This window comes from Mytilus edulis, chromosome 6 (genome assembly GCF_963676685.1).
Source record: "Mytilus edulis chromosome 6, xbMytEdul2.2, whole genome shotgun sequence".
Classification (NCBI taxonomy): domain Eukaryota; kingdom Metazoa; phylum Mollusca; class Bivalvia; order Mytilida; family Mytilidae; genus Mytilus; species Mytilus edulis.
The window spans coordinates 32,482,309-32,505,326 of NC_092349.1; the positions used below are offsets into that span (position 1 = coordinate 32,482,309).

Here is a 23,018-nt window from a genome sequence, read left to right on the forward strand (position 1 = left end):
CATTAACTCAAATTGATTTTAGACCTAAAAACAAAACAAAATTCCAAAAGGCACGGGAATAAATGTATAATATGGATAAAGAAAGTACGGAACGCAGTATCAGACATCTTGGGTATATGTATTAACAAATATCATCGACATTATATATATGAACTGGATTTATTTTCAATCATACCGCATTTGGTCTGAAACACATTGAAACAAACATGTGTAGATTTCTTGACTTAAAATGACATATAACAACTCACTCAAATATTTTAATGATTTTGTATTTTATGTATACATGTACACATGTTTTTTTTGTTTTTTTGTTTGTTACATATATGTTTGTTTTTATGGTGATTATTATTATAACACAATGTTTACTGATGTATCCCATTTTTTTCTTTATTTTTGTCTGTTGTGTCTGTTTGTTTTGTTCACACATCGTTGTCAAAGTGGTGGAATTGGATGCGACTGTCATACAAACAAAAAGTAAACTAGCTATTAAACCAGGTTTAATCCATTATTTACTTCAAAACCACGCTACGAATATGACAGTTGTTGCCCATTTGTTCGATTTGTTTCAGCATTTGAATTTCTCATTTGATTCCGTTAAATATCCTCCGAGTTTAGAATTTTTGTGATTTTACTATTTGCTGATTGACCTACAATGTTCGTAAAGAATTGAAAATATTTTAATGAAAGTTAATGGAAGTAACACGTTGAACAATTTTTGCTTACTCAGTGAATATTACGACAGAAAAACAACATATGTTACTAATCGATGTTATTAACTGCGCAGAACATTGAGTTTGTACGTGTATTTAACTTGCTATTTAAGAAGCAATTATATTTCAAAAATCATCTTTCTATCTACGGCTCTGCTATTCCACATATTGGTAAGTTTTCAATTATTTTCTTACAAACGGTATTCTTGTTGTTTTTATTTGTCCAATACAATCGCTATTTTGTGCATTTTTCTTTTGATCTTTTTTTGTGATAATTTTCATATCATGCTTCTTGCTTGAGATGGAAAAATTATCGCTAGAAACTTAGGAGGCCACGTTGCGTTGCTAACGAAGTTGACATGAAATTGACAACGTCGTCATAGGTAAAATAGCGATAAACAGATTATCATTGGTCATCTCAACTCGATTGCTTTTCTCATTTTCGCTGTATCAGCTCAAGCGAAGAAATCAATCTCGTTGAGATGCTCAACGATAATCTATAAATATGTAACATATAGTGAAACCTGGCTTAACCGAATCCTGTATAAACCGAAAACCTGTATAAACAAAGTTTGTTTTTAAAAATCGTCATACCAACTGTATGCGTTGAGAATCTACTTTAACCTAACATCGGCCAAAACTGAACAAAATCCTAAGTCCCAAAGAGGTCCGGTTTAAACAAGTTTCAATGTAACAGAGTATTTAAGTAGATAAATTTCAGCTCATCAAAACATCAAATGTGCAAGTAAAGTTTAATTGAAAGATAAAATATAACTTTACTTTAACAATTTACCAAAAGTTGCCTAGCCGTTAAATTTCAATGTAATGTTTTTACCTGACAATTTTTTATTTTTTTTTTACCGTTGTAGTGGCTGGTTTTGAGATATTTATGTCTTTTTTCGAATGCCACCTTTTTATACTCTCTCTGATATTTTAATACATGTACCCGTTAGGAAGATGCATTACTTTCTGAAATTTCAATGTATTCTGCGGCTGTTTAAATATATAAAAAGAAAATGTGGTATGATTGCTAACAACTGTCCACAAGAGCCCAAATATATAACAAAAATAATGTGGTATGATTGCTAATGAGACAACATTCCACAAGAGCCCAAAATGACACATTAATTAACAACTTTAGGTCACCGTACGGCCTTCAACAACGATCAAAGTCCATACCGCATAGTCAGCTATAAAAGGCACCGACATGAAAGCGTAAAACAGTTCAAACGAGAAAACTAACGACCTTATTTATATATTAAAAAATTAACGAAAAACAAATATAACACATACACAAACGACAACCACTGATTTACAGGCTCCTGACTTGAGAATGCCACATACATATTTAAAATCCATAATATATGTTAATTATTAAAGACACAATAGACTATTCTGATTCAAATCAAACAAAACAAACAACTATATTGAAAGGCGGATAGGATTTTAAAAAATCCCTAAAATACTAATTTCAAAATTAAAAAGAGGTTGAAATGACAAACAGACATTCGAACACCGAACAGACTAAACATATACACTTTGATAGCAATGAAAAATCGTTTCAGTACAGCCTGGTAACAAATATATATTCTGAATTAGTTAGTTCATTGTCAAGCTTTATTCGGATCATGGTACATTTCCGTTACAGAACAAGAAGTATTATATGTTAATATTGCACAACACATAATTTTCTTGATATTACATTATAAATAACAAGTAATTAAGTTTTATCTAATAATAAGTCATACCAAATTTGTAAATTTTCGGATGATTTCTTATCCTTAAACTTGACTGAAAACAAAATGTTGAATTTAAAACACGTTTTTCATAGATAAGACTGTAAATAGTTATCAAAGGTACCAGGATTATAATTCAGTACGCCAGACGCGCGTTTGGTCTTCATAAGACTCGTAAGTGACGCTCATATCAAAATAGTAGTAAAGCCAAACAAGTACAAAGTTGAAGAGTATTCAGAGATCCAAATTCATAAAAGTTGTGCCAAATACGGCTAAGGTAATCTATTCCTGGGATAAAAAAATACTTATTTTTCGAAAATTCAAAGTTTTGTAATACTTACATGTATAAGCAACAATGACATTCAAAATAGAAAATCACAAAGAACAAAACACGAATAATTCCACATTTTTTTTTTATAGTTGACAGTCCGATTACCCATTTCGTTTTTAACACATGAAAAGTGAATTACAGTGGTGTTTATAAGTAATGCTCGTTATCAAGATACTTTGAAAGCAAAACTTTAAACCTCTTTAATGTTTACAACCTGACAGTACTTTTATAAATCATATAAACCCTTCTATTAGTAAGTAGGGACTATGGTTTGAAAACTGTTACATGTTTTTGGAACTTGAAATAAGCGATCAAAATATATTATTTAATGCATGCAGGCTCACTGTGCTTACTTCTGGGTTACATTTTTTTCTAAATAAATCCATATTTGTAGACAAAACTCTGGCGTCTGGCGTAAATATATTAAAATTTCAATCCTGTATCGATAATTAGTTTATTTCTAAATAACATTGAATATAAATTGATACAGATGAGATCTCATTTCAGAATTATGATGAAGTGGTGTTGTTTGATTGTTTTCATTTTTTGCACAATTGGTGTGTCAAAAGGCGGTAGTAAGTATCCTATATGTTTAAAACACTGTAGTAAAGATTAAAGATTAAACTGCTAGACTCTCTCATTATATAAAAAGGTACAGTCATATCACTGTGATCAAAAGTTCTTCTTTCGAGAGTCAAAAGATACAGACATCGTTTGAAACTTTTTATGTTACAGATATTCAATCATGTTAACACAGCTATCTACCGTTTGATTTTATAGTAAAATAAGGGTAGATACCTTCAGTTTACAACGATAATATCAGTACTTTTGTCGAGCTACGAAACTGTACAAAACTGTTCAATGCTACTCTCTTAGTTAACATAAGAACAATAATAACAAAATCTGCATTTAAGAAGAACTAATTTTAAAACTTTTTAAGCAGATCTACGAGCATCTCGTGCAAACTTAGTAACTTAGCTACTCGCTTGAGATGGTAAATTATCGCTAGAAACTTAGGAGGAACGTGGCTTTGCTAACGAAATTGACATAACATTGACAACGTCATCATACATGTAGGTAAAATAGCGATAAACAGACTTTCTCGCTTTCGCCGTCCCGGTTCAAGCGAGAAAATCAATCTCGTTGAAATGATCAACGATAATCTATAAATATCAAAGGAAATCATTATATATTGTATCGGAGTACTCTACTATAATGCTCTTTCAGGAAAATGCCTCGCCTCCAATGGTAAATGTGGGGAAAAAAATGTGTCATGTAATGAGACGTTCGGACCTGAATGGACGTATAACGGAAAATGCTGCAGTGGACGACCATGTTGCAAATGTAAGTAGACAAATACATTAATTAATAGTTTTAGTCACTGTTGATCACATCGAAAAAAATGCTTATGAAATTTATAGACAAAGATAGTTATTTTTTGAGAGAAAAAAAATCATAGAACAGCTTCTCATTCCCTTTACTGAAATAATTTGTGCTCAACATCGTTGATGATGTTGTTTTGTACATAGACAGAAGATCTAAATGTGACATGTTTATACTTACAATACCACAACATAGACAGAACATCTAAATGTGACATGTTTATACTCACAATACCACATTTGCAATTTTGCAGTCAAAGACAAAGCAATTATACAAAGTAGTTTAAGCTGCCATATTGTCCATGAAGAATTCTTTATGTTACAGTTTTCAGGTTTTTTTTCTGTTTTTAACTTATATTTTGACTTTTCGTCTGCATACTACACACTTGGGAAGCACATTTATGTGTTAACATGTGTTTATTTTGCAATTATTTTCATAATATTCAATAAATGAATGTCAACTTACTTGCAATTAAAACAATTATCATAGTTAAAAAAAGAAACGCCTGACGTCAGCAAAAATGTTTTTAACATAGGTTTATTGATCAACGCGAGTTCTCTCTTATATCTTTTGATAATGTAAGTATAAATTTTATAAAAGCAATCAGTTTGCACCACCTATAGTTTCCTTTTATTTGTTGTGAAAAAATGGTATGTAAAGTGTATTTTTGTCCGCCCTTTTTTGTTTTCATTTTTCCTTTTAAACGGATGACGTATGACGGATACACTTTAAGGATTATAGTTCACATGCAAAATATCTAATACAAGGTTTGCGATGAATGTCATTTATTCAGAAGCCATAAAAACAGAATACAGCTGAATGTTATGAACAATTATGTAATAAACAAAAACTGAATAAATGACAATAATTTGTCATGGTAGGAAATGAATACTTCCACCCTCAACAAACAAAACAAAATATATAAGTAAACAAATATTGTACTATAAAAGATTGAAATCATCATCATATGACATTAGAAAAAAATAATTTGAAAAAAAACAACCTATAGATATAAATACGATAAAGAATTAAGGAAATAGGTGGTGGAATTAAACATCTTCGCTTTTCTTTAAAAAAAAAATGGCGTCTGCTAGCATTCAGTGCAATTGCGAGAATGCAGGCTTATCTAAACACATGTGAAAAGATAACATGCACCTTATCCTAATTGGTCAATTAGATATCAATAAACAATCATACCAGTAATTATTCTTGACCCTTATCGTGAGATGACCATACTGACATCAACTGTCTGTAATCAAAAACTAACATAATCCACAGACAACCCAATGTAAATTTACAATTTCATATTACTCTTGATAAAAATAATTAACTTAAAAAAATGTTTTTATGTACCATTACATGTTTTTTGTTTATGTTTTATGATTTATCATAGGATACTGTATATCTCATCTGCTCATTGCTAAAATAAACAATTTGAAAGTAGGCACTCACTCCACCAGTATTACAGTAGATTATTCATATAATACTAATGGAATGTATTGTGTAAAGGACACATGTATAAACGTCATTGCCTTACCAAGTCAGGAATACGACAGTTGTAATCAATCGTTTGATATGTTTGAGCATTTGATTTGGCCATTTGAATTTCGCTTTTGAATTTTCCTCGCAGTTCCGTTTTTTTTTTTTGTGATTTTTTTTTTGTTAAGAAGACAAATTTCTTATAAACTTCTTTTCGTTTATCACATATGCATTTGTCTGTATAATCTAATTATAAGCTTATGTAATTTGTCACTTAAATTTCAGTAAAAGTTTTAGATTTCATAATGTATTAATTGTTGTAATTCGTATCTAATGCAGTACGTTTTGTATCCTTATTGTAATGAGGTTTTATTTTTAATTCTTATATTGAATATCTTTGAAGAAAAAAGCTTAAAACATTGTTTCTAACTTTGCAATACAAGATTTTTTTGTACACAAACATTAAAACGGTTTTAATTATTGTTTGTGTTCTTTTTGGTTGAAAGCTGTTCATGTTTTTATTTTGTTAATATTTTGGCCTCCAGCTGACGAGACATTGTTTGTCGAAATGTGCATCTGGTGCATACGATTGGTACCGTTTATTTCTTTAATGAAGTTCTGTAAAATTTAAACATGATGATTCTTTTATAACGTTAGTGTAATTACGCCATCGCTTTATCTTTTTATGTTTTCATTGCTATTGTTGATAAAATTGCAATGATTTGTTTTAGTTTTAAAAGCGCCGTGTGTTCCTGAAACTTGCCCAAACGGGTTCAAGCTATTATCAGACCAAACAAGTAGTGCTAATTGTTATTCCATGTCTAATGGACACAAATTTCTTACCTGGAATACCGTTTTTGTGAGTATGTTAATTAATCCCCATTTGCAAGAACGTGTCTGTTACTTCGAAAGCAAACAAGAATCACACACCATCTACAATACATTACTTAATCTGTAAGCAAACTATAGTTTTAATATTAGATTACAATAACGGTATATGTTTGATGTTTTTATCAAGTGACATTTCAGAATTCGTAATCCCTGACTTTAGTAATTTCCTATAATTTCCTATAATTTTTAATCCCTGAATGAAGTAATGTCCTTTGATTTCCTATAATTCCTAATCCCTGACTTAAGTAATTTCTTATGACTTAAGTAATTTCTTATGATTTCCTATAATTCTTAGTCCCTGACTTATAAGAGTAATAAAAGACAATCTGGTTTAACATACGAAGAATGTTGACTTTCAAAAAGTTTTTCTACAGTGTTCATAAATATGTCATTGGCGTTGTATCTGTATTTGATGTATACAGTACTTTGATGAAAGTCTGATTAATTTTGTTGCAGAAGATTTTGTTTATATATGAATACCATGTGACGTTTTAAGTAGTGTTGAATGAAGCCGAAATATTTGGACAAAACTGTATGTAAATCAGCAATGGTATTTTGATAATAGAACTAAAACAGTACAACAAAATAACTGAATGGTCTTTGGCGTAAATCTGACTCCTTATAGACCCTTTTTCATATTACCGACTTTTGACTCCGGAAATTAATATTTTCGACATGTTACCTTCTCTGAAATAGAATATCCTGAAAACCGGTCAAGCAAGAGCAAAGAAAATAAGTAGATTCAAAATGTCAACCTACAAGTTTAAGGGAAAGTTTACTGTTAAAGGCTTTCTTTACATGACTATATCTTCGAAGACTTCTATTCACGTCCGTGGTTACTTAATTTCGTGGTTTTGCTGGAGTTAGCATACATATATCTGGTCTATATGTCTATAAGTGTTTGGAATTACTATAATTACATACTATGAACATCGATATTTTGATTTCCTTTCTAATTTCATACTGTATACACATCAAACCTCTGGCACCTGTTCATGAAGATAACGAAGAATTATCGAGCACCCATTTTTAGTTTTATTCTTTATTGACCCTAGTGTTCAAATTTTTTTAGAATAGTTTTATTGGTATATAAGAAAATTATTTTTGTTCCTAAACGGAAGTCATTACAGACAAAAGAAGTATACTTAACAACAAAATTATTTTCCTTTTCCTTTGTTCAACATTATTGCAAATGGCTGACTTTTTTTAGGGTTGACTTTTTTCTGCAATTGTTTAACATTAAACTTTTGATTTTATTATTTATCCCTTATTATTATTAATTTTGTATTTTCATACTATCATCAATCAAATTTATTCGTTCTGTGTTTGTTCATTTGTGTTACTACTCCTTTAATTGAGCAAAACCTTTTCAATTGATATTTTATAGTGTGCCTGTCTATGTTGTGATGATACACTATTGGTTCAGATAAGAATAAAGGTTTGATACCATAAAAACGTGTAAACTAGCTGCAATTGTTGGCAGGAAGGAATCTGATGTTCAGTAGTTGTCGTGTGTTGATTCTGTTTATAAATGTTTCTCAGTTCTCGATTTTTTTATAATTTGACCGTTGGTTTTCATGTTTAAATGGTTTTACACTAGAAAATGTTTGGGGCCCTTTAAACCCTTTAAAGATTGCTGTTAGGAATAGGCCAATGCTCCGTGCTGAAGACCGCACTTTGACCTGTAATGGTTAACTTTTATGAATTGTGACTTGGATGGAGAGTTGTCTAATAGGCACACATACCTCATCTTATATCTATATACAAGTTTATAGAAAATTAATTTTCATTCGTTGAAGATTTAATTTCGTGGTTTACCTGTACCCACGAATTTCGAGAAAATGAACGGAAGTAAACATGATATGATTATCATCTTACTTAATTTTAGGCCATTTGTGCCCAGACAGATGGTGCCTACATGTGGAGACCGAACACTGAACAAGAAGCCAAAGCTGTCTTGATTGAACTTAATATTCGTAAGTTGAGAATATATCATTATTTGTTTAAGATGAGGTTTTCCAGTAATCATGAATTATAAAAACAAAAACTGTGATAACAAATTCATAAAGTTCGTGTCAAACCATTTTATCCGTTATTACGTATTACAAAAATATGTGACAACGAATTTAATCGGTTTGGTAACTATTGTAAGACTACAATGGGATGATCTGCTTTTTATTTAACTACTAGACAAAATTTTCCAAACTTGGCCTCAATCTTTTATATGGTGTCTTTTTCTTACAATTATGATTTTAACCTTCATTCACCTATTTTGTCTGTTTGTTTTGTTAACACGTCGTTGTCAACTTAATGGAATTTGATGCGACTGGCATACCAGTAAAAGGATATACTAGTTGAAAACAGGGTTAAATCCACCATTATTAATATACGAAAATCTGCCATTTGGAAGGGACCTTTTGTTAAGAATTGTTCCTCGGAGTTCATTTTTTTTAAAGTTTACTTTTCACAGGTTATTTTAGCTGCTGGATGCTCTTAGAAGCTTGTGTCGCTCGTCTGTATTAAATATTTTGGAAATCATGTAAAATAAAGGTTATTGTCATGAACAAGTACTATTTCTGAGGTACGAATTCGATTTGAGGAAAATGTATGTAAATAAGTCAATGAATCTCATTTTATATGTTTATGTACACAGCCATGTATCATCATCATTGATGGCGATCCGATGGATACATCTGTTGTAGAGTTGTCACTGACTCAGACGTACTTAATCTGTTGTAGAGTTGTCACTGACTCAGACGTACTTATATATATAAGTACGTCTGAGTCAGTCACAACTCTACAACAGATGTATCCATCGGATCGCAATCAATGATGGTGATACATGGCTGTGTACATAATGTATATACAACTCGTCTAAACATCAACCCAACAATGTTAGATCTATAAATTTGCTTTCGCAAATTTTTGGTTCTTGCCTCGCCGGGATTCGAACCCATGCTACTGTGATATCGTGACACCAAATCGCCTGCACTGCAGCCGTCCCGCTAGACCACACGACCACCTAGGCTCTCATAAAAAGAGCTTTTGCTGGCCGTGTGTTACCTTTCCTCGTCAGTTTTAATCTAGCGGCGTACTACAGTACATGATATATAAGGCATGAAGATGTTATTGTTACAGATCAGCTAAATTATCTATAGTAAAGGATCTTACAAATTAATGTAATATACAGTCACAGAAAATAATTATATTTATAAGTACATCTGAGTCAGTCACAACTCTACAACAGATGTATCCATCGGATCGCCATCAATGATGGTGATACATGACTGTGTACATAGTGTATATACAACTCGTCTAAACATCAACCCAACAATGTTAGATCTGTAGAAAGCAAATTTTTGGTTCTTCCCTCGCCGGGATTCGAACCCATGCTACTGTGATATTGTGACACCAAATTGCCTGCACTGCAGCCGTCCCGCTAGACCACACGACCACCTGGGCTCTCAAAAAAAAAGCTTCCGCTGGCCGTGTGTTACCTTTCCTCGTCAGTTTTAATCTAGCGGCGTACAACAAAGTTTTGGTTCTTCTCTCGCCTGGATTCGAACACATGCTACTGTATATATATATATATATATATATATATATGTTCCATATTTTTAAAACCAAATTCTATACCACAAAACTTTTTTAAAATCTTTCACACAAAAGATTACGCACCATAATAAATGCCAGACTTAGTATAAAATTGAAAACGGAAATGGTGAATGAGTCAAATAGACACCAACCCGACCATAGAACAGACAACAACAGAATGTCACCAATAGATCTTTATTGCAGCGAAAATTCCCGCACCCGGAGGCGTCCTTCAGCTGGTCCCTAAACAAATATATATATACGATTTCAGTGATTATGAACGCCATACTTAGCTCCAAATTATACACAAGAAACTAAGATAAAAAAATATACAAGACTTGCAAAGGCCAGAGGCTTCAGACTTTGGACAGGCGCAAAAATGCGGCGGGGTTAAACATGTTTATGAGATATCAACCCTATCCCTCTACCTCTAGCTAATGTAGAAAAGTAAGAAAAGTGAAAGCATAAAAGTAGACATGTTCACCAGAAGCCGATACCGAAACCAAAACCGATTCCGATATCGAAACAAAAAATAGTAATGAAGTAAATGTTTAATTCCTTTATATTGAGTGACATTTGAATCAATAGATGGAGCATTACTTCAATTCAATAATTTACATAATTCTAGCCAAAAAATAAAATTAAATTCAACTGGTATTCAATGCACTATTGCAAGATATATACAATTGAAATGTGGATACAAATTTATTAATTATGTAAAAGCTTTCGTCGAAAGGAATAAACTGTATAAAACCACACATTTTTATGTCATTATAAATAAACAAAATTCTTAACATTCAAGTTGCTTCTCGGTTCATTTTTCAATCAACAGTACATAATTTTAATGAAGTATGTTTGATTCTCATGAGAGCGCTAAGAAAAATAAGTCAAAGGAATGAAGAAATGGTACTCTTAAGTTGGCAAAATAAACTTTTAATCATTATAATTTGTTAACATACATTTGAAAAAATGAGTTTTATTTAAGCAATACTTTTGTTCACAAAGCTATTCATGAAATTAGGTCAATTCCTCATTGAGCTTTAACATCAATGATAACATGGCATTCATCTGAGGAATTGGAATCTTCAAAGGGTTATTGGCCAGAATTGAAAGAATCAGTTAGATATATTAATAGTACCTCCTATAGAATAAATCTCACAAACTAAATACCAGGCATTTTTTATAGTGGACATGTTCATTGATTCACTGTATTCATATGTAAGACATAATAGACACAGTTAAGAAAATGATATACATCTGTAGATTAATTCTGGTTTGCTAAGTATTAACAATATATTGAAAGATGCGATCGGTCCACACGATATATTACTGTTTTCTCGTCAATGTTACTTAATTGTCGATACCCTATACCCATCTGAACATCATATTGCAACACCATATACTGTAAGGCAGCCCAAATAAAATATGCAATAATCCGCTTTCACATCTTGCGTACTAAAATTATAATCCTGGTACCTTTGGTAAATATTTACACCACTGGGTCGATGCCATCGTTATTGGACGTTTCGTCCCCGAGGGTATCACCAACCCAATAGTCAACACTTCGGTGTTGACATGAATATCAATAATGTGGTCATTTTTATAAATTTCAACAAAATTGATTGATATTGTTTCTAGTCAGGAATGTGAAGGTTTTCCATTAGTTTCACTGATTACTTATTTAGTTTATCAAGTTTTAAGATGTTCGCTTCTCTTGTTTTTGAAATTATGCCAGATTTTCGGAACTCCCTGGTTTTATCTATGAAGTGCCATTAATAAAATTTCCCCACTTACCACTACTTTTCTTTTCATAATTGCATTACGTGTAGTTTAAAACCAATATTTTTAAATCCAAGAAAATCCTTGTTATTTATTTCATATTTTTTTTTCAAAGAAAAATGAGACCAATGTAAATGCATGAAAAGACCACAAATAATCATTTCCCGACATAACTTTGATAGCCTGTATCTAGAAAACAAGCACATAGACCCTTCTTGGTTTTTTTCTCTACATTTGAGTTTTTACATTCATATTATTTTAATTAAAATCAAACTTTTAAAAAGCTTATTATTTTGAGACAGAGAGGCGGACTTTTATAAAAAAAATTATTATAGTCGTTATTTATGTTCATACCTAAGTTTTATTCTACTGATTGTCAATGAAGCTCATTAACATTTAATTCTTTTTACAGCAGGCAATGCTGCTGATATTTGGACCGGAGCAAATGATATAGATATGGATGGGAACTATACATTTGCCGGAGACAATAGTACATTTTCATTAAATAATCTCCCGTTTGGTCAGGGTAAATTTTATGATTATTAGCAAAAGCATATACACCAAACGTCGATGAGACAGCAAATAAACAACACAAAAAAGAAGCGTCATCTACAGGACAGTACTTGGAATCAAACAATATATGTGTATAAAAACAAATAGACTAATACATGTAATAATGATCAAAACTTTTAAATTCAGTTCACAGCAAGATAAAAGAATAAAAACATAAAATTATTTTTGGATTGTGACCTTCCGAATAAGACTGAACTTCGGATGTGTACAATTTACAACCCGACATGTGCCTCTTGTTGGGCAGCATCTTCTTACTATTCCAGAGCACCTAATATCACCGCTTGTTTTTATATGTTGTGTTTTGTTTACTGTTCTTTTCTTTTAGTCAAACTCCGTTTTTCCCATGGCATTGTGAATAGATCTAAGATAATGGGGGTATAAGTGCCAACGAAACAACTCTCAAGCCAAATCACAATTTTCAAAAAAAAATAAACCATTATACGTCAAAGTGCTGTCCCAGCACGGAGCTTTCGATCACTCCGAACAACATGCAATCCAGTTTGTGTTCGACTAACAGGTTTTTAACGTATTTTCTAATACAATCAAAAACAATCAGAATAGAAATAGTCCCTATTGTGTTATTTAATACGAAATACGAAATAAATATTCGGTTATTTATTTCAGTCGATTATGTTGACCAAAATTCGCCCTGTGGTGTGAGATTATATGTCGAAGGCGGTGTTGACTGGTATTGGGCAATTTTACCCTGTAGTGGGGGTACTGCTGATTACTACATATGCGAGTACAAACTGGTAAATTAACCCTTGGTTTAGCTTTTAATTGGAAAAATCAATGTTCAATTAAAGAATTAATATATAACATCAACATCATCATGAAAAAAAAACAATACATGTCACAGACAGGTTACAATCGCCTTGCATTCGATACAAATATATTATGATTTATTTATAAATAAGGTATTGGTACTTGTACTGGACGGACCAGCGAGTTTAACCAAGATGACAGGGTTTATGTAAAGATAAAACAATCAGGAGCTGACTTTTATTTCATTACCAATCCAAACGGTAAAATTGAAAATACAAATTTGAATACATTTTACAATGTGTTCAATGATAATTAAAATCCATTAAAAATACGGATCAACAGTTCTCAGATATATAAAGCTGTTAATGTTATTTATAATAATAAATAGATGAATAATCTTGCACACGTCGGTTTCTGTCTGAAGTTAATTGTGTAACAGCAAACACGAACAGTTTGAACGGTTAATTGTTCATAGTTTCTTTATAACATAGGAAAATATATTAAAACAGTTCATCGCTGATGTAAAGACAGCTTTGTACTGTTTTAAAGGTAACTCACGCTGTAGTTAGCCACGAATTGTTCCTTTGGACAACGTGTCTGCTGAATTTGCATTGCAGTTGTGCAAACGGCCTGCTGAGCAGTTTTCGTCACTCAGAATAGAGAGGAAAGTAACACGGGTTCCAACACTGTCCTGTATTAAAACTCCTTAAACTGGAGCACATAAAGTGATGAACGCAATGACAAATAAACAATATAAAATATTGATCACATGACGTACAAATGATAAATGAGTTCCAGAATGGTACTCTTATTCGTACAAGGGGTAATTGTCAAAACCCCTTGTTAAGATGAACCTACTTAAGCCGTTCGGCCACTCCAATACGCAATAGAAGTAAATACAATAAATATTTTGGTATCATTGTTTAGAAAATTAACAATTTGATTAATATCATTCTTATGAGTATATATTTACTGACATATCGTGACTATCTTAAACTAACAATTGACTTTCACTTTTCCTGTTTTTTTGAGAAAATATTCATGATATTGAAGCAATAAGGCTGTTCAATTTAACATTTTACATTCTTAGGCGAGTGACTTTAACCATAAAATTAAATTTTTAATGCACCTACCTAACACACGGCTAAATTATATATCATTTGAAAGCTACACATCTATACTATCTGTTTTGCCCGGTCGTAAAAAAATCGTACGGTGCAATTTCCGTCAAATCAAGATCAAAGGCCAAGGACGAATAAGTGCAAATTTTCTAAGATTTCAGCCTGATTGCATAATATGACTTTTATATACTAAATTCACATCTGCAAATAATTAAAAGTTTTAGCAGAGAGATTAACAGTCATTATTCAAATGCATTTTTTAATATTTAAAGCGTGTTTTTGACAGAGAGCACATGTTTCCTGAAATTCGAGTTAAAGTTAACAAAATTTTTCTTTCTGGTGCAACTGCTAATCCCTTTATACAAAGTAAAACCCTGATATGACTATCAAAGAAGTTTTTGATATCATAAAATTTCCTAAAATTATGCTTACTTCTAATCAAACTGCAAATCATAACAACTCATACAGTTGCCCAAAATACCGCCATCTGCGAAAAAACAGCTTTTAAACATTTCTTCCTATTTAAACAGTGTATGTGGTCAATATAAGAATTTTAAAACAAATTCGTTAGAATCTAAAAAAATTAGAGTAAAAAATATGTGCTCGAATCATCTTATTGCTTGAAATAAAGGGGGTGAAACTAAGAGCTTGCAATCTGCATTGTAACTACCAGACTGAAATAAACATATTTCGACTTTTCTAATTGTTTGATTTGTAGCTTCATTATAAATATTGATGTAGTGAAAAAACCTTTTATTTATTTAATGTGAATTGAAAATGTAGACCAAAATAAATAGAAAATAAATTGAAGAAAATTGAAATTTCTAAGAATTTCAAAAACTAGTAAACATATTATAAAACTTGACTTCTTGATTGCTTAAATTGCGTTGTTCGTTGTTTACATGCATTTATTCATCAAATAAGAATAATTTTGAAGAAAAAATATCCATTAATACGCAACGATTCTAGTTACAACTAGACTTCCTGAATAGCTTGAATGACTAGTCCATTTTTCATACGAGGATGACTTCATGCAAGAGATTCTGATGACGACTGAAGAGAAGCTATCATTATCTTGAAACTTCATTTTCCATTATATAGATGATGTCATCTCACTGAATAGTGCAAAATTTGTGACAATGTTGGACTCGTATTTTCCATTGAAATTGAAAATAAAAAACACTATCACGTATCTTGAAAATGACGATGAGGATTGGTTGAGAACAAGTTTTACGACAAAAGAGATGAGCACTTAAACAACCCATAAAAACATCACTTACTACCAAATAATAAACTTTTCATTTCTATGTAACAACATTATAGCAACGCCAGTATATCTATACTACCAAAGGAGGAGACCGATTTCATTGAGCCTCAACTCCTCTGAAATAAAGGCAACTATAGTATACCGCAATTCAATAGTCATCAATCGATTTACTAGTAACTGAAATAAATCCGGGTCACAAAGCAAAAACTAGGAAAACCCATCAACTATAAGAAGAACACAACAATATAACAGAAACACTGAAATGCTACAAAAACAAACACCAACATACAAAGACAGATTATTCGATACCAACTGCCATATGCCTGACTTGGTACAGAACTTTTGAAGAAAAATGGTGGTTTAAACATGGTTTTAAACTAGAGTTCAAATGCAAAGTTGAGATCATCCCTTTGAAAATTTCATGGACGCCACTACGAGTTGGTTGACAATTATGAGATATCTGTTTCGCAAGATGACGACTGATAAGTTCCATCGACGTAACTAAATTGCCGTCATCTCTGCCGTGAATGTCACCAACCGAATAAGGCTTGGCACCGAGTTAGGAAATACATGAGCCACAAGACAGGTAAAAGAGAGCCGTGGTGTAGTGGTTAGTGCATCGGCCTACTAATACCAAGGTTCCTGGTTCTATTCCCGTTCCGTGATGGAAATTTCAGGGACTGAATTTTCAGCTTTTCCTTGACACCATTTGTGAGTATGGTCTTGAGGAAGCGATGAAAGTCCGTCGGAAGGGGACGATAAATAGTTAACCCATGTTAAGAGAGAGCCATATCTCTTGCACGTTAAACACACCTTTGTAGATTTCGAAAAAGAACAGGCTAATGCCGCTACAAGGCAGCACTCGCACTTGCAAAGTGGAAAGAGATTAATTTAAGTTGCAAAACTTGTTTCCCAATCCACTATAATTAAATATGTTTAAACTAAGACGGGTGTCACATGTGTAACATGATCTGTCTACACTTTGGGAGCCCCTGAGTTCACTCAAATTTTTTTGGGGGGGTTTGTGTTACTCAATCTGTAGTTTTATATGTTGTGTTTTGTTGTTTTGTATACTGTTGCTTGTCTTGTTCGTTTTTTGCCCGGCTTTGTCAGTTCGTTTTTAATTATGAGTTTGATGTCCCTTTGATATATTTCGTCACTATTCAGGTAGTAAAAGGTTTAAAAATTATAGATCAGTGTAGCTAAATGTATTATGATAACGATTTGGTTCTATATATATATCACCGTGAGCAAATTAGTTATTTTCGCGGATATTTGTCTAATTGCGTTAATCTTCTTCACTTTACTTTGAGGTGATTTTTTGGCCGATTTTCATTACTGCAAGTTAATGTCTTTAAAGTAAATTAATACCAAAGGGACAATCAACAACTCAAACCATGAATCAAATAATATTAAAGTTCAAGAGACGAAAAACAGTCCACAAAATACAGCATACCATGAAAACGATCACTCCTAAAACAGCGAATGATCTTATGAGGTCAGGAAGGGTATTTAACTTTTTCATTTGTTATTTCACAACTGTTTATAGTGTTTTACATACACAATGACATGCATTTGTATTTTAAAAGCTTATGTAGAAAATACTCAAAGCATCTTTTATTCAAATAATTAAAGCGATTAAAATTCTAAATACATTTAATATGACTTAATATAACACGATTTTAAACTAAATAAGAAGCAGCCGCATTTTATTTAGTTCGTTTACATCCAGCTTTAGACAACCAAGTGTTTCTAAACAAGGTTACTTATTTATATGTTGCCTACGTTTTAGTCGCAAAGTCATATTTGCATTTAAACATGATTACAAAAGGTAAAAAAGTTTGACTCTGTAAAAACATATTTTAACCTCAATTACCTCGCATGTATTCTTTTCTAACTTTGAATACTCTTTCTTTTATTATGGAAAATCATTCTCCTTCCTGATATTCACAATTAGCGATGTGCTATTTTAACATAAATTAACAAAATGATCGCTATTTGCAGATGGCAAATTTTTGGGCAACTGCAAACACTTCAATAGAAGGATGTTCCATGAACAATAATTAATAATTGCATTTTAAAATTACAAACCAAATATTCCTTGACCTAAAACATATACATTCATTTATCAATTTTTTTAGCATACAAATATCGATTCCACAAGATATATTTTGCTTTTTGAATTATTTTTCCTTTTTTTAGGATTTGTGATAAATTTCATTTTTCGGGAAATTTTGCGCATCGAATCTCTTATTTTTTGTTTGATTTGGAAATTATGTATCATGTTCCATAAAGTTTATATGATCTTTTGGAAAATTTTATGGTACAAAAATTAGAAAATGGCGTTTTATTTAGTAATCGCAACAATTAGAATGTTTTTTCATGACCTTTGACCTTGATTTAACGAAAAATGCACCGTACAATTTATTTACGACCGGGCAAAACATAAAGTACAGATTATCAGCTTTCGAATGATATATAATACAGCCGTGTGTTAGGTGGGTGCATTAAAGTCGTTAACTAAGAGTCTTTTTGAAATAAGTTACTCGCCTATCTTATGATTATATATTTACTAACATATCGTCAAGTTTGATTATCTTAAACTAACCATCAGTTTTCCCGTTATTTTTGAGTAAATTTTGAAGCAAAAGGCTGTTCAATTTAACTTTTTACTTTGTAAAAATGTACTGATGGGAGTTTATCGCTGCATTGAAGGTTGCTTATTGTGATCTGTGGTATTTTAAATTGATGATATTGGATACAATCAAATCAATATTATATTCGATTCAATTTATTATCCCATATAGAAGCAAAAGATGCTTCTCTACTTGCAATCTTTTGTTATGGTATGTTAAATTTTTTTAGAAAATTTAAAATGATAGACATCTAAATAGATAAAGTGGGTGAATTGACGTGAACCAATTAAATTTCTTGATAGTGTAAGGCGAACAAAATGAACTCATTTTTAATTAATCAATGAACCAGCAGACAAGAGTACCAGATAATATTAGTTATGTTCCTTATAATTATACCCACGCTTAAAGAAAAATGGGAGTCTACTGTTTCACCTCTGTCTGTTCGTCCGACCATCCATCCACCCGTCAGTCCGTCCGTCCGTCCGTTCAATAGATATCTTTCTCAGGAACTACAATACTATGATTTCTACAATTTGGTTTCATGGTTTATATAATTCAGTTATATCGTGTGATTGTTTTAAGATTCATCCCTCAGCATCTTCCTGTTTACCGATAAATAAAGGCAACAGTAGTATACCGCTGTTCAAAACTCAGCGATAAACTCATCATAGCTATCAGGATTAAAATTTTATATTTACGCCAGACGCCGAGCACTTGTAACATTTTACACATGGTAGCCAAATTGAAAATTGTCATCACGCTATTCTTAGGAAATGCAATACAATGATTTCAGATTCATCACCTAACAACTTCCTGTTGGACGTATATTTTTTGCAGGCAGTGGTATTATAAGGTAGCAATAGCGCACATAATCACTTATTGACAAACATTTTCTAACCTATACAAATATATATCATGTGATCTCCATTTTAATTCAGATAGTAGTTTTTTGTATGTATGTGTCTGTTAATTTATAGTATTGTGTTTTTCAGAGAGTTTGTCCGTAGAGAGGATGCATGCCATTGCAGAACTTGATGAAATAAAATCGTTCAAGCAAATTTTTCTTTTCTTTACAAAATGAAATAGAAAGGATATAGCAATGCAAAATGAACAAAACAAAAAGAATCAATTATGAAAGTATCAGCTTCTTTTCCACCATGGCATTGGTTGGTATGATCATGCCACGCCATGCAGTTATGAGTGTTTAAATAGTACGTCAAATTCGTCTTGATACCAATAAGCTTGACTTAAATTAGTGTGGCGCGTTTAATTTTCATTACATTTTGACAACAAATTTAATTTGGCACTTTGTCAAAAATAAGAAAACAAATCCGAAAAGCTTGATAGTAATCAAAGGTACAGACTTATGATTTTATACGATAGACGCGCGTTCCGTCTACATCAGACTCATCAGTGATGTTTAGATAACAAAAAAGTTTTAAAGCCAAACAATTACAAAGTACAAACTATGCCTAGGATGAAACATATCCTTAGTATTTCGAAAAACTCTTGTAAACATGAAATTATAAAAAATGACCATATAAGTGACATTATCGTCAACACTGAAGTGCTGACTACTGAGCTGATGATACCCTCGGGGACGAAATATCAACAAGCGAACCACACACTTTCTCGGAAAAAAATCATTCGATATGTAGCAGCTTGACAAACACTAGTTTTGATCATCGAGCAGCTTAATGTACCTTTATCAATAGCACGTTCAGCTGATTTACATAGTTATCTCCCCGTAGTTTTACATGCATGTACCACCTTATTCGAGGAGAACATTCAAGAATTGTGACCGCGACGATAGTATATATTCGTAATCAATGTTGACACTAATATTCTGAAAGGAGAAATTAAGCAATGAATGCATTTTCAATGCTTCAAATTGCAATCATTAAAAATAAACTAAAACAAACCACTTGGTTCATTAAGCTATTTTTTTCTACCTAAGGCATAGATACCTTAGCTGTATTTGGCAAAACTTTTAGGAATTTTGGTCCTCAATGCTCCTCAACTTCATATTTTATTTGGCCTTTTTTACTTTTTTGGATTCGATCGTCACGGATGAGTCTTTTGTAGACGAAACGCGCGTCTGGCGTAAATACTAAATTTAGTTCTGGTATCTATGATGAGTTTATTTACAACCAATGGGTTGATGCCACTGCTAGTGGAGATTTATTTCCCCGAGGGTATCACAAGCCCAGTACTAGTCAGCACTTTTTTTGCTGACATGAATTGTCATTGATATGGTTATATTTATAAATTTACTGTTTACAAATTTTTGATTTTTTTTAAATACTAAGGCTGTTCTACCTCAGGCATAGATTACCTTAGCTGTATTTGGCAAAACTTTTCGGAGTTTTGGTCCTCAATGCTCTTCAACTTCGTATTTTATTTGGCCTTTTTAACTCTTTTGGATTCGAGCGTCACTGATGAGTCTTTTGTAGACGAAAGGCACGTCTGGCGTATATACTAAATTTAGTCCTGGTATCTATGATGAGTTTATTTACAACCGCTGGGTCGATGCCACTGCTGGTGGAGATTTATTTCCCCGAGGGTATCACAAGCCCAGTAGTCAGCACTTTTTGTGCTGACATGAATTGTCATTGATATGGTTATATTTATAAATTTACTGTTTACAAGTTTTTAATTTTTTTGAAATACTAAGGCTTTTCTACCTCAGGCATATATGACCTTAGCTGTATTTGGCAAAACTTTTCGGAATTTTGGTCCTCAATGATCTTCAACTCCATATTTTATTTGGCCTTTTTAACGTTTTTGGATTCGAGCGTCACTGATAAGTCTTTTGTAGACGAAACGCGCGTCTAGCGTATATACTAAATTTAGTCCTGGTATCTATGATGAGTTTATTTATAGGCAAAACACTCAGGGAAAATGAAAAAAGAAACTTTTAAGACAAATAATTCATACATGAGAGCTGCTGGAATAGTTCAACAAACAAAAGAACAGACAGATAGAATTTTGTCTTAAATGAAATAGTTATTTACATTGTGTTCAGTGGTTGCCGATTGTTGATGTGGTTTATAAGTGCTTACTCGTTCTCGACTTTATATGGATTAAACTGATGGTTTTCTCGTTTATATAGCTATACATTTGTCATTTTTCGGGTCTTTTATACATTGTAATACTTTGCTGTTTTGTTTAATTCATGGCTCGGAAGACCGAACTGTTACCTTCAAAGGCTTTGTTTTCAAACTTGTGACTTGCAATTGGATAGCAAGTATTTCATTGACATTTATATCACATCCTCGTTTATCTACTAGTTAATTAAAAGAACTCGTATTAAATCTATCTATGATGACTAAAAGTTTTAAAAAAACTGAAAATTTATGTGAATGATAGACCCAAATCCGTTAACAGAGATTTAAAAGATGTTACCGTAATGTATGTTGATGTTCCTGTGGATAGAGTTTCAAAAAATATTGTGTCTTCATGTGAATACTTCGAGTGTCTTTTAAAAGATTTGGAAACAAATAAGCACTCAGGAAATTACACCTACAAAAAACATATCGTTTGACAAGGATGAAATTTTGTCGAATAATAAGTCCACCATGGCTTCAATCAACATTCCATTTAATATCAAATCGGAGGACCTACCTTGTATATATTGTATTGGCCACTGAAGTTTTACAAAATTCTAAATGTTCCATGATAGTACTGTACATTGTGCCACTGGTATATTTTCTTTCGCCCATCTTCTAAATGCCCTATAGTACGTACCCGTTTCCGCATATTTAGGGAAAATGTCTTATTAGGGGAACTAAGTATTACTATGACATATGGTTGCAATTATAATGCCAAATGAGTAATGTAAAATAAAGTCTTCTAAATGTAGATTTCCCTCTTGAGCTGTGATGACAGTCTTTCACATTTGTCTAATCTGTTAGGCTTACACTACATTATAACTGCCTGTTTATTTTCAAAAATGCTTGAGAGACTACGCACTTGACTAACATGATGAAAAAATAAATTCCTCCCTATTTAGTTTACAATAAAGGAATTGATGCAAAAAAAAACCATCAGCAATGTTCGACATCACAGGGTGGTAAATTTTCTAATTCCGCTATATTTTCAAAACCAGGATGGTCCTATTATAGTCAACGCTTACATCAAAACTATTGCATCTACATTATGTAAGTACAAGCAAGCGTTGCAGCACCTGGATTTTGAACAATACATGGAAAACCCTCTGACATGTGTCTATTCCTACTCGCCTACTTTTACTGCCCCTTTGGCCATGTTATTAACTGAGATGTAACATAATTCAACATGGACATCACATCGACAGATGATCTCTCATGGTCCTAAGTTTAGAGAACTGAAAAATTGTGTGAATGATAGACCAAAATCTGTTAACAGAGGTAAAGAAGCTGTGAAATATTTATCATCTGTTAACAAAATAAATGGTGATGTTCCTGTGGATAGAGCTTTAAAGGGTGACACCTTTCAGATGGTCAAAATGAATATGACAATATGCTTTCTATAAAGATTATTAATTTGCGAATCATAACAAGCAAAACACAAAAGCACGCAAATATATTATTAAACCTTGAAAGTCTTGGATGAAGATGACAGTTGTCTAGTTTTGTTGTATTGTCTTCCGACTTGACTTTTGATGGAAAAAAAGTGAAATAACAAAAATACTGAACTCCGAGGAAAAAATCAGAACGGAAAGTCCCTAATCAAATGTCAATATCAAATTTCAATGTAAAAAAAGACATCAAAC

At 32.1% G+C, this 23,018-nt stretch overlaps 1 protein-coding gene across 2 annotated transcripts; it reads left to right on the top strand.

The window, feature by feature from the left end:
* The first annotated feature begins 833 nt into the window (after positions 1-833).
* On the top strand, positions 834-19,323 carry LOC139526061 (uncharacterized). Of its 2 annotated transcripts, XM_071321221.1 has the most exons (8): positions 834-881; positions 3,285-3,352; positions 4,005-4,121; positions 6,371-6,498; positions 8,419-8,506; positions 12,316-12,429; positions 13,101-13,228; positions 19,258-19,323. In XM_071321221.1, exons 2-8 carry the CDS (start codon positions 3,289-3,291, stop codon positions 19,270-19,272), a joined length of 654 nt encoding a protein of 217 aa, XP_071177322.1. In that variant the 5' UTR covers positions 834-881; positions 3,285-3,288; the 3' UTR covers positions 19,273-19,323. The 2 variants fall into 2 exon arrangements, 1 of the variants encoding a protein (XP_071177322.1); XR_011665110.1 differs by lacking the exons at positions 834-881; positions 3,285-3,352; positions 8,419-8,506; ... (1 more) ...; positions 13,101-13,228; positions 19,258-19,323 and having other exon boundaries at positions 3,998-4,121; positions 6,380-6,457.
* The last annotated feature ends 3,695 nt before the right edge of the window (positions 19,324-23,018 follow it).

Coding starts and splice junctions, on each gene's coding strand:
- LOC139526061 (XM_071321221.1), top strand. CDS start 3,289: ATGATGAAGTGGTGTTGTTTGATTGTTTTCATTTTTTGCACAATTGGT. Junction 3,353..4,004: donor TGGTGTGTCAAAAGGCGGTA/GTAAGTATCCTA, acceptor ATGCTCTTTCAG/GAAAATGCCTCGCCTCCAAT. Junction 4,122..6,370: donor TGGACGACCATGTTGCAAAT/GTAAGTAGACAA, acceptor GATTTGTTTTAG/TTTTAAAAGCGCCGTGTGTT.